The sequence below is a fragment of the Hemiscyllium ocellatum genome, chromosome 36 (genome assembly GCF_020745735.1).
Source record: "Hemiscyllium ocellatum isolate sHemOce1 chromosome 36, sHemOce1.pat.X.cur, whole genome shotgun sequence".
Lineage (NCBI taxonomy): Eukaryota > Metazoa > Chordata > Chondrichthyes > Orectolobiformes > Hemiscylliidae > Hemiscyllium > Hemiscyllium ocellatum.
The window spans coordinates 8653542-8672425 of NC_083436.1; the positions used below are offsets into that span (position 1 = coordinate 8653542).

Sequence of the window (18884 nt, forward strand, 5' to 3'; positions counted from 1 at the left end):
TTGGGATGGACTGTGCTTAAAGTGCAGTGTCGCTATGAAGCAGTATCTTGGGGAATCAAATAAACAGGGCTATGAATTATACTTAAACTAAAAAGGTTCAGGTGAAGGGAGGTTTATAAATCTAAAGAGGAAGGATGAGTAAAACAGGACAAAAAGTGCAAAGCTTATTGGTGAATGGGGTTCATGCAGAGTACCATTGTAAAGCAAAAGCAAAATTAAAAGCTATTCAGTTGAATGCGCACACGTTCATAATGAGGAAGGTAAATAAGTGACACAAATAGAGATAAATGATTTGCATTTAGTCGCCATTACAGACATAATTAGAAAGTGACCAATGAATAAATATTTCCCAGTAATTCAGTGTTTCAAAAAGACAGTGCGAATGGGTAATGAAGAAAATTAGCCCTGGTAATGAAGAAAAATACCCCTGATAATGAAGATTTACATAAGGACACTGATGAGAAAGAATTTTGGAAATAGAATGAATATGGTGGAATTTAGGAATATTAAGATTCAGAAAATCATTGTACAAGATTGTTTATAGGTATGCTATTAGTAGAACAGAACATTAACTGAAAAATAATTGGAGCTTGTAGCAAGGATAATGCAATCATTTTGACACTGTAATGGCACAGCTATTCTGTAGCACGAATTAGTAGAATGCTTTTTCCACAGTTTCTGGGACAATACATTGTGGAGTGAACTCAGGATAAAATTATCTTAGATCAAGAATTGTGCAATAAAGTAGGATAAATTAGTAATCTTATAATAAAAGATCATTTGGGACAAGGAGATCATAATAGAATTAAATTTCAAATGAAGGTCACCTATTATGATCTCAAAGAATTTAAAGAAGGTCATGTATATATGAATGAGAAGAAATATATATTTGTGTAAATAGACAAAACTTTATGGCGGTAAATAAGTAGGAAGAACATCTCAAAAATCCATTCAAAGTCTCTAGCAAAAATACAAAAACTCAGCAAGGAAAGTCCATCTGTGGCTAATTAAGGAAGTTAAGGATGGTAGTTCTGAAATAAAAATCTACAGTTTGCAAAGGATAGTAAGTTTGATGGTTGGGAGGATTTTGGAAACCAGCAGAAAGCAGCCAAATTGTTTGTAGAAAAAAATAAACAGAACCAGAGACGAAAATATCCTTGAATATCAAACAGATTCTAAAAGCTCCACACCGACCCGCTGAAGCGCAACCCACCCAGACCCATTCCCCTACATTTACCCCTTTACCTAACACTACGGGCAATTTAGCATGGCCAATTCACCTACCCTGCACATCTTTGGACTGTGGGAGGAAACCGGAGCACCCGGAGGAAACCCACGCAGACACGGGAAGAATGTGCAAACTCCACACAGACGCCCGAGTCAGGAATTGAACCCGGGTCTCAGGCGCCGTGAGACACCACTGTGCCACCTTGTCGCCCACATCATTCCTATCTTAATTCTTTCATCTTTTTATTTAACAGACTCTTCCCAAATTTCCTTGTTGGATTGCTGAATTGTTTTAATGTGACTTTCTAGTTCAGATGGCCTGAACCTCCTTTCAGTTCTGCTCGCCTAAATTGTTTTATTTCAATTCTGATGGCTTGAAAGCTTTTACATAAATTCTCTCAGTTTGAAGACTTTGTAAACTAACCTGTCCTTTTGCAAGGATAAAACTATTCTCCTGAACTGAAACCATATTCTTCTGAACTGAACTCAAGCTAAGCTACACTGTACCTTAATCATCTGTTTCTTCTGTATGTTATAAACTCAGAAGTGCAAACATTTCATCAGTTAGCACCTTAGTCATCTGTCTAGGTACTTACTAAGTCACAGTCCTTGGGATTATGTATTTAGGTCACTTTTACAAATAACAGTTTGATTTTATTGTTGTAAAAAAGTTATTTTCACAAAATTGAAATCAAAATCCTTCATGCTTTACTCTAAAAATTCAAAATTCCCTAATGATGATGGTACATATCATACGTCCTATTGCATAGCATTTGTTGCCCATCCTTAATTGTCCTTGAACTGAGTGATTGCTGACCATTTCAGAGGGCAGTTAAGTGTCAACAAAATTACTGTGGGTATGGAGTAGAGGCCAGGACAGGTCTGCAGATTTCCTGCTAAAAATAAATCAAGATAGGTTCTGGCAAAAATTTAAAGTAGTTTTCATGGTCAACATCGCTCAGCCTAGTTTTATATTCCAGTTTGATTATAGCGGCCGTGGAAGATTGAGTCTATGACACTCCCCCCGAATATAAGCCTGTGCCTTGGGATTACAAGTCAAGTGACATCACCACTACACCACTGTCTCTTCTCTCTGTGCCCCCTTCTCCCAAAAAAATTTGAATTGGAATACTTGGGACTGCAATATCATTGCACATGCTGTAATGCCCCTCAAGGCAATTTGACATCTCTAATTTACTTTTGATTATTTCCTGGATATGTTGCAGTTTTTTTTTGGTAGTATTCCTTATTCCTTACCATAGCATTTTTATTGAGGTACCACATTTAAAATATCCCTCCAGCTTCTGTGAGTGCAACCCCACATATCATTTTTCTGACCTACATTTATTGATGAATGTGTTTGTTGCACTACATATTTGTCCATGGTCTAGATTAGAGTGGTGCTGGAAAAGCGCAGCAAGTCAGGCAGCATCCAAAGAGCAGGAAAATTGACGTTTCGGGCAAAAGCCCTTCATCGGGAATAGGGGTTTCAACATTTTGAGGGTACTCTGACCTGTTGTATTGCTGTAGATGAACTTGTACTTGCTTTCATGTGAATTCCAAATGTTAAAAATTTTGTGATTCACTTGCTTTATTAATTTCCCTTAGTAATTTTGTTTCCATCTATACTAATAATGCCTACTTTTCTGTGATCACAAATTCAGGTGTGTTTTTCTAAATCTAAATATGTTTAATAGTTGATTAGCCAAAGCAGATCATTATTAGATATTTCTAGACACACTCTATCAGCAGAGGTATCTGCCTACTAATCATAACCTATTTTGTTTTGTTTGTGTATTTCCTAAATAAGTGCATGCCTTTGAAAATATGTGATGGAAACAGATTTATCCTCCTCTCTGGTGCATTGCATTGGTCTCAACATAAGCTGTTTGGATATTTATTACAGTTTATACAATCTCTAAGTTGAAAGTGATGATGACAATGAAGGAACAGTAAGGTGGAGTGTGGCTTAAAGGAGAACTTGAAGGTAGTGATGTTTCCATGCATTTGCTGCCATTACTCTTGTAGGTGTAGAAGAAAATGGTAGAGGAGATATGGTGAATTTTGGCAGTACGTCCAGTGAGTGTTATACACGGCTTTCACTGTGTTTCAGTGGGGCTGGGTATCCAAGCTTTGCCCTGGATAGTATTGTGCTTCTTGAGTGTTGTTGGACCTGCACTAATTTAGACAAATGGGAACTATTATTTCTTACACTCCCCATTTGTGCTTTATAGGTACTGGCCAAATTCAGTTTCCGGATAATGATAACCTTCAGATGTTAATAACTGGGGAAACTCAACAATGGTAATCCTATTGAATGTCAAGGGGAGTTGGTGGGTTTCCTCTTGTTGATCATTGCCTGGCACTTGTGTAATCAGATGTAACATTACTTGTTAACCCAAGCCTGAATGTTGTCCAACTCTTGCAGTGTGTGGATATGGACTACTTCAGTATGTTAGAAATTATGAATGGTGCTGAAGATCATGAAGACATGAGCAAAGATCAGCTATTTTTTGATGCTGTGTGGAATAAGTTAAATTGACTGAACACTGGCATCTGTGAACTTAGGGATGTCAGGAAGATGCTAAGTTGGTTCATGCACTTGAAATTTTGCTGAAGTTTTTTTCTGCTCACTCACTGGTTGCATGTGTTATTGGCTAGACCAGCATTTCTGCCACCTTGAACTGCTGCAGTCTATTTGGTTTAAGAGCACCCATAATGCTCTAAGGGAATTTCAGGATTTTGATTTCACCATGTGAAGGAACAGTTTTGAACATATTTCAAAGTCAGAATGCTGTGTGGGTTTGGAATTGAACTTGTAAGTGGCAGTGTTCAGATGAAATTGGAAGCGTGGGCATAGCTTCAGTACTTGGGTAAAATGGCGCTGCTTCCTGAAAGTTTTGCGGCACTCTTCTCACCTTGTTGCAGCACACTGATTGAAAACTATTCCTTTACAAAGACACTTTTCATCCCTTTACTTGCAAATGCTTCAACTTTGTCTTGTACTCTGATGTGCTGGGCTCCCCCATTATTAAAAATGAGGATGTTTGTGAAGTTTCTCTTCTCAGTTGGTTGTTTATTTATTCACCAGCATTCGTGATTGAATGTGGCCAGACGGCAGAGCTCAGATCTGATCCATTGGTCGTAGGATCTCTTGGCTCTGTATGTGGCATGTTGCTTTCACTGAGCCTTATTCAGGTAGTTTTGCACTGTAGCTTCACCATGCTGAAAGCATAGGTCCTGCTACTGGTGTTAACATCTGATTATGTTCATAGTCCACTAAAGAGGTGGTAAATGTAACATGGTAAACAGTTATTGAGTATTAGTTAGGAAATGTCAAGGGACTCTGATGGTGCAGTGGTAATGTCTCTACCTCTGAGCCAGGATGCTCAAGTTCAAGTCCCACCTGCTCTAGCCATGTGTAATAATATCCCTGAACAGATCGATTTTTAAAAAAATGTAAATGTCACCTTTAGCTGACAGTTCACAGCTCCAAATTAAAGTTGATAAAACAACCAAATAATGACATTTCGGAGAGGGTCCCAACAACATGAAGATCAGTCTTTGGCTCCACAACGATGCAATGGTCATCCCTCCTGATGGTGTCAGGTAGATTGATGAGGACATGTTGAGGTAGGGTTTTCCCTCTTGCTGTTACCCTTATCAGCTGCTGCAGAGCCAGTTTTGCAGCAGTGTCCTTTACGATTCAGTCAACTCAGTCAGTAATCTTGGTGTCAAGATAATTCTGGTCATGAACATTGAAGTCCTCGGTGTTTCTTTCAGTTTTTTTCCGCATACAGGAATGTTGATTCATCACCTTGAGTGGAAATGGTGTGTTTTGAGTGGTAATAGTAAGTTTCTTTGCCCATATTTGACTTGATGCTGTGAGACTCCCCAATTTGTGTAATCCTAAACTGTACAATTTAGATTACGTATAAAATAGATTTGTTTCTATATCATTGAATCACTGGAGTGACATATTTTTAATCTATCTGTCTGTGACAGATAACCTTTAAGTGCTGACATCCTGCCACAATTGAGATATCTTACTTCGTTACATTTCGCAGCTGAATTAGGGAAGTGCACCCACAGTTTAAAAGCAAAATACACTGTGACATTACATAATGATACTGTCTTTTTGAACAAGTGTCTATTGAGTATGATGAAATGTTACTTCTATGCGTACATTCTTGTGTTTAGAATAAAGGGTGGCATTTTGTTCAGTAGTGATTTATTTTTAAAAGGTATTTTATAGTTAGAACTATTTTAAAAAAGAAAGCCATTTCCCACTGTCACTTTGACTTTCAGATAACCTGACCTTTTCCCAGTTGGAGGAACCAAACAATCTAGGGAAACTTCTGGCAATAGCAATTGGCTCTAAATTATTCAGGACATACCTAAGCAACTTCCCAACAAATTATGATAAGACCAGCATTGTGCGCTAACCAAACAAGTGCTTTGGAAGCGTTTTCCTTTACATTCATTGAATTCACTTACATTTAAATGTTATGTTTTAAACACTGAATTCACAGGTGTGTTAAGAAGAAAAGCCATAAACTGCAGACATTAACAAATATGCATTGAAGTTAACAGTTTGCACAATGTCATATTTTGCAGTTTATTTTAAACAAACTTGAAGTCTTTCTGTTTTCACTTCTTTTGACCCATTAGCCAGGATGATGAGGAATAATAGCAATATAGGAGGGCAGGTCCTTAGCTCCTTGAAAGTAGAGTCACAGGCAGATGGGATAATGAAGAAAGCGTTTGGTATGCTTTCCTTTATTGCTCAGAGTATTGAGTACAGAAGGTGGGAAGTCATGTTGCGGCTGTACAGGTCATTAGTTAGACCACTATTCTAATAATGCGTGCAATTCTGGCCTCCTTCCTATCAGAAAGATGTTGTGAAACTTGAAAGGGTTCAGAAAAGATTTACAAGGATGATGCCAGGGATGGAGGATTTGAGCTATAGGGAGAGGCTGAACAGGCTGGGGCTGTTTTCCCTAAAGCATTGGAGGCTGAGGGGTGACCTTTTAGAGGTTTACAAAATTGAGGGGCCTGGATAGGATAAATAGACAAAGTCTTTTCCCTGGGGTGGGGGTGTCCAGATCTAGAGGGCGTGGGTTTAGGGTGAGAGGGGAAAGATATAAAAGAGACCTAAGGGGCAACTTTTTCACATAGAGGGTGGTACGTGTATGGAATGAGCTGCCAGAGGATGTGGTGGAGGCTGGTACAATTGCAACATTTAAGAGGCAGGTGGGACTAGATTGGATTGGGATATGTGGTCAGCTTGGACGGGTTGGACCGTGGGTTCTGTTTCCATGCTGTACATCTCTATGACTGTATGTCTTCTTGATGCAGGTGTCCAATTAATGCTCACACTTATCATGGACGGGTTAATTTTACTTTGTGGGCACAGTATGAAATATAAGAATGTGAATATACTTACGGGGCAAGAACGTTGTCAGTTTGATTGACAGGACTGCTGGTGAATCCCTGCACAGAAATGTGACCAAGATATTGTCCTCAGCTGAATGTGACTGAAGTTATCAAAAAGATTCGGAAAATGCATTCTTGGTTTGAATAAAGGCTGTTTAAGATGTGCTGTATGACTATGACTCTCTCTGACCTGGAGCTGCAGCAAGAATTGCAGTCAGGAATTTCAGTTAATTTTGGGGAAATTATGGCAAAGCTAATAATGCATTCTGTACTTAGACATTTTTAAGCAACAACTGAAATTCACTTAATAAAGAGAATTTTCTTAGACTCCTGCTCTCTGTATATTTTACTTATGATGTAGGGCATATGCTTTTCCAGACCTTGCCCCAGGTGGTGCTGTCTTTTAGTAAAATGTGCAAAGAACACAATACTTGGTACAAATTACAAAGAATTGTTTGTTACAGTCAACGTTGGGTTAGATTTTGGGTTGTACAGGGAAAGTACTGAAGGGAAAATACATGAGGATTGGCAGGTGCCTCTTCACTCGAGAGAATTTCAAAGACATGTCTGAAATTTGTAATGTCTGTACAGAATTAAACATCACAATACAACACTTGGTTTGGGTCTAGTGCTGCAATGAATTCTGAAGGAGTACTGCTCAGTCACATATGAATTTACCACAACTAAGAAGTGGACGCAGAAGTAGGACCAGCAAGTTCCCCCAGCCTGCTCATGTGTTCATTAAGGTTTTAGTTGAAGTTTATTATACCAGCAAAACCTATCTATCCTATCGTACATACCTTGATTCCCTGACCGCTGAATAACCCACCAATCAAATCTCAAGTAGAATCAATGGTTCAGCTCCTAAGAGCTGATTGCTTATTCCAGAACTATGACTCCTAGTTTGTGTCTATCCCAGTCAGTGGAAACGATCTTTCTTGTCTCACCTTCCTTAAGTTCTGTATATTTTACTGAGATCATTTCTCAGTCGTCTTAAACTCCATAGAATACAAGGCCATCTCTTCATTTGACTGTATTCTCAGCTCAGGATTGGTCGTCTCGTGGACAGTGGAGACATTTAATCTAAGTTTGTAATGGGACCTTGATCAGCTGAGCCAACGAGTGGCAAATGAAGTTTAATTTAGATAAATGTGAGGTGTTTCATTTTGGTAAGACCAGAAAGGGCAGGACTTACACAGTCAATGGTAGGTCCTGTGGAGTGTTGCCAGAGACCTAGGGGGTGCAGGTACATAGTTCTTTGAAAGTGGCATCACAGGTAGACAGGGTGGTGAAGAAAGCGTTTGGCATGCTTGCTTTAATCGGTCAGAACATTGAGTGTAAGTGTTGAGACACTATTATTTATGTACAAGACTTTGGTAAGGCCACATTTGGAGTACTGCATACAGTTATGGTTGTCCTGCTGTAGAAAGGATGTTATTAAACTGAAAAGCATGTGAAAAGGATTTACAAGGATGTTACTGAGACTCAGGAGAGCTGAGCTGTAAGAATAGGCTAGGACTTTTTCCCCTAGAGTTTTGAAGGTTTAGGGGTGACCTTAGAGGTTTATAAAATCATAAGGGGCATAGATAAGAGGAATAGCCAAGGTCTGTCCCCCAAAACCAGAGGACCCAGGTTTAAGGTGAGAGGGGAAAGATTTTAAATGGACCTGAGGGACAACTTTTTCATAGAGGGTGGTGCGTGTATGAAACAAGCTGTCAGAGGAAGTGGTAGAGCTGGGTACAATTGGACCATTTAAAAGACATTTGGACAGGTTCATAAATAGGGAAGGTTTAAAGGGATGTGGGTCAAGTGCAGGCAAATAGGACTAGTTCAGTTTAGGAAACCTGGTTGGCATGGATGAGTTGGGCCAAAGTTCCTGTTTCCATGGTGTAATTGTAAGAAATGCATAATAGTTTTGAAAATGTGAGCAGCTACTTCTTAAAAAAAACTTAATTTGATATTTGTTTCTAATTTGAAATTTGGCTTGTTTTCATAATTTATAGGACCGACTGGATTGAGTGCTGGTCTGTTCCAAATATCCTACTCTGCATTGACTATACTTGGCATCCCATCTACCCTCAGAAAGCTGATGAACAGTTGAAGCAAAGCTGTAAGAAGCCATTCTTTCTATTATTCATTCATTTGTTTCTTACAAAGGTATAAGGAATATAGGACCATGATCAAGCCATTCAGCACCTTAGGCCTTTTTGCTCATTCAATTGGGTTGTGGCTGATTTGCATCTGAATTTCATTATATCCACTCTGGTTCTATATCCCTAAATACGTTTGCCGAATAAAAATATTATATAACTCTGTTTTGAAGTTTTCTGCTAGCATTCAAATGTTGAGTATTTTTATGTTGATAAGTAATTAATTTTTTTATTTTGGCTATTAATGCAAAAACATTGTGTCAATCTTTTGACACATCAGTCTGTCCAAATTATTTGTAATTAATTTACTGGTTGACCTTTTCAAGTTGACGCCTGATTTCTCCCTGAAGATGTATACATGCAATGTAAGTTTAATGGTGAGTAATTCTATGGAAAATTACAAATTTATGTAAATTTCAATCTACAAGGAAATTTCAGCTATCATCAGAAATAAATGCTGTGGCAGCAACCCTGATTTTTTGCATAGGTGAGATGCTGAACAAGCATATAGAACAGAAGGAGAAGAAATTTGGTCCCATATATTTATCTATAGAATTTCATAGAACCCCTATAGTGTGAAAACAGGCCATTTGCCCAACAAGTCCACACCAACCCCCCGAAGAGTAACCCACCCAGACCCATTCCACTACCCTATAACCCTACATTTACCCCTGACAAATACACCAAACCTACACATCCTTGAACACTATGGGCAATTTAGCATGGCCAATTCACCTAACCTGCACATGTTTGGATTGTGGGAGGAAATCGAAGCACCCAGAGGAAACCCACGCAGACACGGAGAATATGCAAACTCCACACAGCCACTTGCCCGAGGCTGGAATCGAATCCGGGTCCCTGACGCTGTGAGGCAGCAGTGCTAACCACTGAGCTACTGTGCCTTTCTCTACAGCTTTTCAGAGTTTTCATTTTTAAATAAACTAGATGTAATTACAACAGAAACAGCAAAGAAACAGGCCGTTGTGTGCTAATGGTCCATAAATACCTCTTCTGACCCTAGTTTTTCATCACATCTGATGAATATATCCTTTTATTCCTCTTTGCCTCTTCTATGTATCTACTTCTCCCTTACATGCATATGTGCTATTTATCTCAATCCATTCAAGGTCACTTTTGAGATGCTTCATGTGAATTTATTTATTCAGCAGTAATGAACTATTTATGATCTCTTTCTTTAGAAAAAGCTTTTGTTGGGATATTTCAGTTTTTAAATTTACCTCATGCATGTGCCCCAGTTTTTAGTTCACTTCATTCAAAACGTTTTTGCTTTTGATTTTCTAATTGGGTAACCATGAGGACTCTATGATTTTGCTGCTTGGATAGCTTGGTGAGATTACATCTTACCTCTACACTGGAAATACCATTAGAGAATCCTATAGTCACTTGCACAGCAAGCAAAGTAAGGTTCTTGCCACCCTGAGGGCTGGATAGCAAGGTGAGCCTTGCTTCAAGGTTAATGATGAATGCCCTTTTTCATTGTTGACTGTAAAGTCAAGTTTATTAAGTAATTATTTGGCTTCAGTAGTTTTTAAGGAGGCTGGCTGAGTAGGGAAGACAGTGGAAATAATAAAATTACATAGACAAATAATAGTAAATAAACCAACAACTAACTCTAAGAAGATAAATCTCCTGGGCTGGACAGATTGCATCCGCAACTTCTTAACAAAAAAAAGTAAGAAATGACAAAGGTATCATCGCAGATGCTGAATAATTAATTAGAAAAACATATTTCAGCAGACGGCTAGCATATTTCTATCATTGTAGCTGTATTTAAGAAGGGCAATAGAACATGTCCCAGCAACTATAGACCACTGGTACATACGGAAAATAATGGACTCCAAAGGAGAATATAAAAATAAAGTGAAGAAACTAAAAGCATAATGATGAAGTCACCATTCAGGCAGAAAGTCCCCTTTCAAAAGGTAATGAAGTGAATAAGAAAGTGTAACAAAATGAGTTTCTATTGTCAAACAGTTTTTGATAAAATACTGTGGATTAAATAATATGATCAGAAAATGCAGAGCCAGATGACAAGATATAAATGCACTCGAGAGAATGCAAAACAGATTTATTTTGTTGATGTCTGAGCTAAGAGGTTGGATTTATCAAGAAAAGGTGAATAACTTGTGTTGCCTTTCACTTGAAAAGAGAAGGCTGAAGAGTGATCTCATAGAGGCCTTTAAAATGATCAAATGTTTTGCTAGAGTTGATGCAAAGAACCTACCCACTTTTGGGGAAGAGCAAAACCAGAGTCTGTTCAGACAACTTAATCAGCAAGAAATTGATTTGGGAATTCAACGATTCTTATTTACCAAAGAGCATATAGAACTTTGTACAACTGGGAGTAATTTAGAAAGTAGTACGGAAAATATTTAGGGGCAGTTATACAGGCATCTGAGGGATGAAAGAGTAGAGCTGACAGTTAAATGAGGAAGTGCAGGAAGATACTGAATGGAGCAGAAACACCAACTTGGACAGTTTGGAGCAAAACGGCAATTTCTGTGCTGCATGTTCAATGTGCATGTGCCAGAATGCTTTCAAGAATGGCACATCTTGGCTTTTTCGGGAGGTTGGAAAAGGTAGGATTATTCTCTATCAAAGACAGAAATTTAGGAGCTGACCCGTTGGAGGTTTTAAGGCAAAGGGTTTTGATAGAATAGATGAGTAAAAACTGTATCCTTTGGCCTGTGTGTCAAAGATTTAAAATCAATGGCGAAAGATGTTGAGGGAAGATCAGAAGCCTTTTTTCAAAAGAAAAACAGAGTTGTCAGGATCTGGAAAACTTGATCTGAAGAGATGATGGAAACTGATTGTATTAATTATAAAATTGTAAGGTAGTAGAACATCAGTTTGAGTAGGAGCAACCTATTAGATTATGGACAAATAGAGGAAGGTGTAGAATAATTTAAACTAATCTTTTAAAAAACAAAACAAGATATGACAAAGTGAATGGCCTGTTTCTGTGATTCGCACCAGTATGTCAAGGTGCTGTGATTTGACTGGGACAAGCCAAACAAAGACACATCCATCCTAGGACAAGACAAACAAAGACACACACGAGAATTCCTAGAAGCATGGCATTCCAACTGGAACTCCATCATCAAACACATCGAGTTAGACTCCATCTACCACCCCCTGAGAAAAGTAACAGGCAGTGACTTCACCACAGGAAATAACATCACCAACCCAAAGAAAGCCAAACATATAAATAGAAAGCCAGGAATTTTCAGCAGTGCTTCGCCTGAGGCCCATTGAAGATGTTACCTGGTAGGGTAACAAAACGTCTGGAAATGAAACTTCAAGCTCAGCGAGCAAACCTACATCCAAAAGGGATTAGATAAGGAAGAAGTAGAGAGGATGTTTCCACTAGCAGTGAACTAGGACAAGAGGGCATACCCTCAAGATTAGAGGTAGCAAATGTAGGACCGAAATGAGGAGGAATGCCTCTGGGTGAATCTGTGGAATTCCCTGCCCAGTGAAGTAGTTGAGTCTTCCTCATTGAATTTTTTTAAAGCTGAGATTTATTGAACAGTTAAAAAAAGTAGGAGTTATGTTGGAGAAGTGGTGCTGAGGGCACAAAAAGATCAGCCATAGTCTTATTAAATGGCGGACTGGACTCGAAGGGCCAGATGGCCTCCTCATGCTCCTATTTCTTATGCCCTTATGAGCTGTCAGAGGAAGTAATAGTGGCTGGTACAACCACAGCATTTAAAAGGCATTTGGATGGGTATATTAATAGAAAGGGTTTAGACGGATGTGCCAGGTGCTGGCAAATGGGCCTAGATTAATTTAGGATATCAGGTCACCATGGATGAGTTACCAAAGGGTCTTTACTGTGCTATACATCTGTGACTCTCAGTATGTCAAAGTCCTGCGATTTGTATACATTTCTTAGGGGCAATTTATGAAAGAGTTTCATAGTTAACCTTTCTTCAATAGATTACAGACGATTAAGGTGTGACATCATTCTAGTCTTGCATAATCTTGAAATCCTCAATGTTGTATATAGCAGTAAATTGTTCTCACTTGGGAACAGGGGTAAGCCATTTGGCTCCTTCGGTCTGTTTCAACATTCAATGAAATCATGACTGATGTGACAGAACTATATACGTGTTTCCACTCTATATTCTTTTTACTCTCTATTCCTTAATACCTTTGGCTAATTTAAAATCTGTCAATTTCAGTTTTACAAATAACAATTGATGTGGCATCAGTTGAGAAAGATAGAATTCCAAATTTCCACCATGTTTTGTTTAATGAAATATTTTCTAATTTAATTTGTAAGATCTGTCTCTAAACTGTGGACTGGGCTCCCTAGTTTTAAACATGCAAACTAAATCTACCCTATTTATTCCCTAAATTTTCTTGAATGTTTTTACCGAGTCAAGCTCTAAACTTTTAATTTCCAGGGAATAACATCCCCGTTTATTTACCCTGCCATAGAGTCATAGAGATTTACAACCCAGAAACAGACTTTTCAGTCCAACTCATCCATGCCTACCAAGATATCCTAACCTAGTTTAGTCCCATTTGCCACGACTTAGTCCATATCCCTTCTAAAGCCTTCCCATTCCTATACCCATCCAGATGCCTTTTAAATGTTGTGGTTGTACCAGCCTCCACCGCTTTCGCTGGCAGCTCATTCTATACATGCACTACCTTCCATGTGAAAACATTGACCCTTAGGTTGCTTTCATATTGTTTCCTTTTCACTCTAAATTTAAGCCCTCTAGTTCTGGCCTCCCGGAGCCCAGGGAAAAGACTTTGTATATTTACCCTATCCATGCCCCTCATGATATAAGGTCACCCCTCATCCTCCGATGCTCCAGGAAAAATAGCGCCAGCCTATTCAGCCTCTCCCTATAGCTCAAATCTTCCAACCCTGGCAACATCCTTGCAAATCTTTTCTGAACCCTTTCAAATTTCACAACATCTTTCCAATAGGAAAGAGACCAGAATTGCACGCAATATCCCACAAGTGACTTAACCAAGGACCTGTACAGCTGCAACATGATTTCCCAACTCCTATACTCAATGCTCTGACCAATAAAGGAAAGCATACCAAATGCCGCCTTTACTATCATACCTACCTACCTGCGACTCTACTTTCAAGGAGGTTTGAACCTGCACTCCAAGGTGTCTTTTTTTTTTCAGCAACACTCCCAGGACCTTACGATTAAGTATATAAGTTCTGCCCTGATTTATTTTTCCAAAATGCAGCACCTCACACTTATCTAAATTAAACTGCATCTGCCACTCCTCAGCCCATTGGCCCATCTGATCAAGATCTTGTTGTACTCTGAGGTAACCTTCTTCACTGTCCACTGCACCTCCAATTTTGGTGTCATCTGCCAACTTACTAACCATACCTCTTATGTTCACATCCAAATCATTTATGTAAATGACAAAAAGCAGTGGACCTAGTGGCACACCACTGGTCACAGGCCTCCAGTCTGAAAAGCAACCCTCCACCACCACCCTCTATCTTCTACCCTAAAGCCAGTTCTGCATTCAAATGGCTAGTTCTCCCTGTATTCCATGAGATCTAACCTTGCTAACAGTCTATCGAGGAATCCTGTCAAATGCCTTGCTGAAGTCTATATAGGTCGTATCTACTGGTCTGTCCTCATCGGTCCTCTTTGCTGCTACTTCAAAATCTCAATCAAGTTTGTGAGACATGATTTTCCATGCACAAAGCCATGTTGACTATCCTTAATCAGTTGTTGCCTTTGTAAACCCTGTCCCTCAGGATTCTCTCCAACAAGTTGCCCACCACCGATGTCAGGCTCACTGGTCTAAAATTTCCTGGCTTTTCCTTAACACCTTCCTTAAATACTGCCACCATGTTAGCCAAGCCCCCAGTCTTCCAGCACCTCATCTGTGACTATCGATCATCCAAATATCTTACCAAGGGGCCTAGTAATCGCTTCCCGAGCTTCCCACAGAGTTCTGGGGCACACCTGATCAGGTCCTGGGCCTTGTAGCGAAATGAAGAAACTTATTTTGCCTAGAGTTGCTCGTAATACTCTAGATGTGGCCTAACTGGTAGACAGTCAGTGAGATTGTAGTGAGAAGTCAAAATGTGAAATAAAATGGGGATTAGAAGAATGCTCTTCACAATATATTGATAAAATGTGGATTTTTCTATTGCAATAATTTGAATAAAGTCCTTTTTTTTAAAAAAAAAGTTATATGCTTGCTAGAAGAACTATAATGAAGGTGATGGTGAGGAAACACGAGAGTGGGATTGGATAAAGCGGTTTCTGCAAACGAATGTCCAAACAGACTTATACCAAAAAACAACTTTTTTGTATTTCAGCATGCTATGGCACAAATTAATAAAAGTGGCTTCAACTTATTTTTAAGTGTTATGTTGAATATGTATCATGCAACATTTTGCAAGTTGTTTAATGAGAGTAGTGGAATTTTAGAAATTATTAAAATCAGTAGGAATAACTGAGGTTATGTATTCTCAAATTTAAGTTTAGTTTCAACAGCTAACCTACGTCTGTGTGAGAAAATGCTTTTTTAAAAAAATGTACAACCTTTCTTTTTAAAGTATTTGAAATGCAGCAGTCGACATCAAGATCATCACAGAAGTCCTCTGAACGAACTCTGCATTCTCCTTCAGTTTCACAGCGACAGCGTATCGATCCTTCTGAACTTGCACCTGATAAACTACATGTTGAGCTAGAAATGTCTCCTGATTCACAAATCATTTTGTATGGGCCACTTCTTAAAGCATTGTTATCTATCAAGGTACAGACTTTTAATTTCTCACACCACATCAAAAATCTTTTAACTTTGAAAATCTGCTTCAAGTTTATTTGGAACTTACTTTTATATTATTGTATGGCCTTTGCGCCAGTCTTCTACCTCAAAGGATCTTCAACTGTTGCAGTACAAGAATATCCATTAGCCATGAAAAAAATGTAATATTCCCTGTTAATCTGTTTAGTCCCTTGCCCTCTGAAATATTGTGATTATATTGGAATTACATGAGCACTGGTCATTGTCCATTATAGTGAGACTTAATAACAAGTGTCTGCATTCTTTTTAATTGTGATTGTTTTGTTGTCAGTCCATTTCAGTAGTTACAGCTATGTTGCTCGGTGGTAAGCAACAAGAAGAACGTTTCCTCTCTGCTTGCTGTTTTCCTTCTATCCCTTTGGGTCCTACCCTCCATATCCTAGGAATATTGTTCATTAGTTGCCACTTTCATGTTCCCAGTGTCAGTTTTTAAATGTAAGGCAAAACTGTTAAATTAGATTAATCTCTTAAATAACCTAGTTGAGCATTGCTGTTACAAATTACATTTACAACAGTGAAATTTCTAAAGGGGCTTCTTGTCAAAAGAAAGAATGCAGCTTATGTAAGGTGGAGGAAGCAAGGATCTAGCACAGCTTTTGAGGATCACATGCTTACTAGAAAGGAGCTCAGAAACGGACTGAGGCAGGCCAGAAGGGAGCACGAAAAAGCCTTGGCAGGAAGCTTTAGGGAGAACCCAAAGGCATTTTACTCATACGCGAGGAATAAGAGAATGATCAAGGAGAAGGTAGGGCCGATCAGAGATAGCATAGGGAACTTGTGTGTGGAGTCTGAGCAGATAGGGGAAGCCCTAAATGAGTTTTTTGCTTTGGTTTTCACTAAGGAAATGGACCTTGTTGTGAACGAAAACTTTGAGGAGCTCAGAAACAGGTTTGAACAGATCAAGATTCTTGAAGTTGATGTGCTGGAAAGTTTGACAAACATCAAGATTGAGAAGTCCCCAGGGCCAGACCAGATTTATTCTAGGTTGCTCCAGGAAGGGAAAAAGCAGGTTGCTAAGCCGCTGGCAAAGATCTTTGCTTACTCACTCTCCTTGGGAATTGTACTGGGGGATTGGAATGAGGCGAATGTTGTTACCCTTTTCAAGAAGAGGAATAGGGATATCCCTGGCAATTCCAGACCAGTCAGTCCTACGTCTGTGGTCAGCAAGGTTTTAGAAAGAATTCTGAGGGATAGGATTTATGACTATTTGAAAAAGCATAGCGTAATTAAAGGCAGTCAGCTTGGCTTTGTGAGGGGCAGGTCATACCTCACAAATCTTATTGAGTTCTTTGAGTAGTGGAAGACAGGTTGAGCAGTAGATGTGGTGTATATGGACTTTAGCAAGGCATTTGTTAAGGTTCCCCATGGTAGGCTGATTCATAAAGTCTGGAGGTATGGAATACAGGGAGATTTAGCTGTCTGGATTCAGAATTGATTAGCTGACAGAAGGTAGAGAGTGGTTATAAATGGAAAGAATTCTGCCTGGGGGTCAGTGGTGAGTGGCATCCCGCAGGCCTCTGTTCTTGGGCTTCTACTCTTTGTAGTTTTTATAAATGACTTGGATGAGGAGGTTGAGGGGTGGGTTAGCAAGTTTGCCGATGGCACAAAGGTTGGAGGTGTCGTTGGTAGTATTGAGCGCTGTTGCAGGCTGCAGCGTGACAGTATGCAGAACTGGGCTGAGAAATGGCAGATGGAGTTCAACCTGGATAAATGCAAAGTGATGCATTTTGGAAGGTAGAACATTAATCCTATATTCAGCATTCAAGACATGATTCTTGGCAGTGTGGAGGAATAGAAGGATCTTGGAGTTCAAGTGCATAGATCCTTCAAAGTTGCCACCCCAAGTGGATAGGGTTGTTAAGAAAGCATATGATGTTTTGGCTTTCATGAACAGGGGGATCGAGTTAAAGAGCTGTGAGGTTTTGCTGCAGTTCTACAAGACCCTGGTGAGACCACACTTGGAATATTGTGTCCAATTCTGGTCGGCCTATTATAGGAAAGATACGGAGGCTTTGGGGAGGGTGCAAAGAATGTTTGCCAGGATGGTGCCTGGACTGGAGGGCTTGTCTTACGAAGAGTGGTTGACTAACTTCAGACTTTTCTTACTGGAGAGAAGGAGGAAGACTGGTGACCAGATCGAGGTATACAAGGTAATGAGAGGTGTGGATAGAGTCAATAGCCAGAGACTTTTCCCCAGGACAGGATTGACTGCTACGAGGGGTCATAGTTTTAAGATATTAGGAGGAAGGTATAGAGGAGATGTCTGAGGTAGGTTCTTTACGCAGAGAGTTGTGAATGCATGGAATGTGTTGTCAGCGGTGGTGGTGGAAGCAGAGTCATTGGGGACATTTAAGGAACTGCTGGACATGCACGTGGACATCACTGAATTGAGGGGTGCATAGATTAGGTAACTTTATTTTAGGCAAAAGTGAGGACTGCAGATGCTGGAAACTAGAGTTTAGATCAGAGTATGCTGGAAAATCATAGCAGGTCAAGCAGCATCGGAGGAGCAGAAAAATTGACATTTCGGGCAAAAGCCCTTCTTCAGGGGTTTATTTTAGATTAGGAATAATCCTCAGCACAACATCGTGGGCCGAAGGACCTGTTCTGTGTTGTACTTTTGTATGTTCTATGTTCTAAATTGCAACTACAGAAGTAATTGCATAGCAGTATCATTACAGTATGATTTACCATGGGAAGCAGGCTGTACGCATCCCTGAAGAAGGGCTTATGCCCGAAACGTCGATTCTCCTGCTCCTCTGATGCTGCCTGGCCTGCTGTGTTTTTCCAGCACCACATTTTTCAACTATATGTATTACCAGCACTGATTTGAAAGAAAGCTTGTTTGGCAATTCTTACTTATTTTCATTTTTGGTCTACGTTAGCAATTATCCTTCTATGAGAAGATGGTGGAATAATAATGTTACTGGTTTAGCATTCCAGAGGAACAGACTAATGTCCTGAAGAGCATCGATAAAATTGGAATGTAAAGCTAGCCTCAGAATGATTGCCATCACTAAACCATTAAACCATTCAGTTAACTTTTTTTCAGGGAAGTTGAATCTACCATCCTTACCAAGTTTGGGCATTGTGTGACTCCAAGTCCTTCACAGTGTGCTTGATATTGCTTCCAAATTGTCATCTGACAGAGTGTTCAGTTCAAAAGCAATTAGTGATGGATGACCAATGCTGGCCTTGTCAGCAATGCCCATATCATATGAAGATATAGAGAAACAAAAT

General features: G+C 39.4%; 1 protein-coding gene across 5 annotated transcripts in view; it reads left to right on the plus strand.

Moving 5' to 3' along the window:
• Nucleotides 1-18884, plus strand: part of kiaa1109 (KIAA1109 ortholog) — a 407563-nt gene that overhangs the window by 140583 nt on the left and 248096 nt on the right. For all 5 annotated transcript variants that reach the window (XM_060851682.1, XM_060851684.1, XM_060851685.1 and 2 more), the window contains exons 18-19: nucleotides 8667-8773; nucleotides 15394-15593. In XM_060851682.1, the coding sequence (XP_060707665.1) occupies nucleotides 8667-8773; nucleotides 15394-15593 (307 nt within the window). The remainder of the gene's footprint in view (nucleotides 1-8666; nucleotides 8774-15393; nucleotides 15594-18884) is intronic.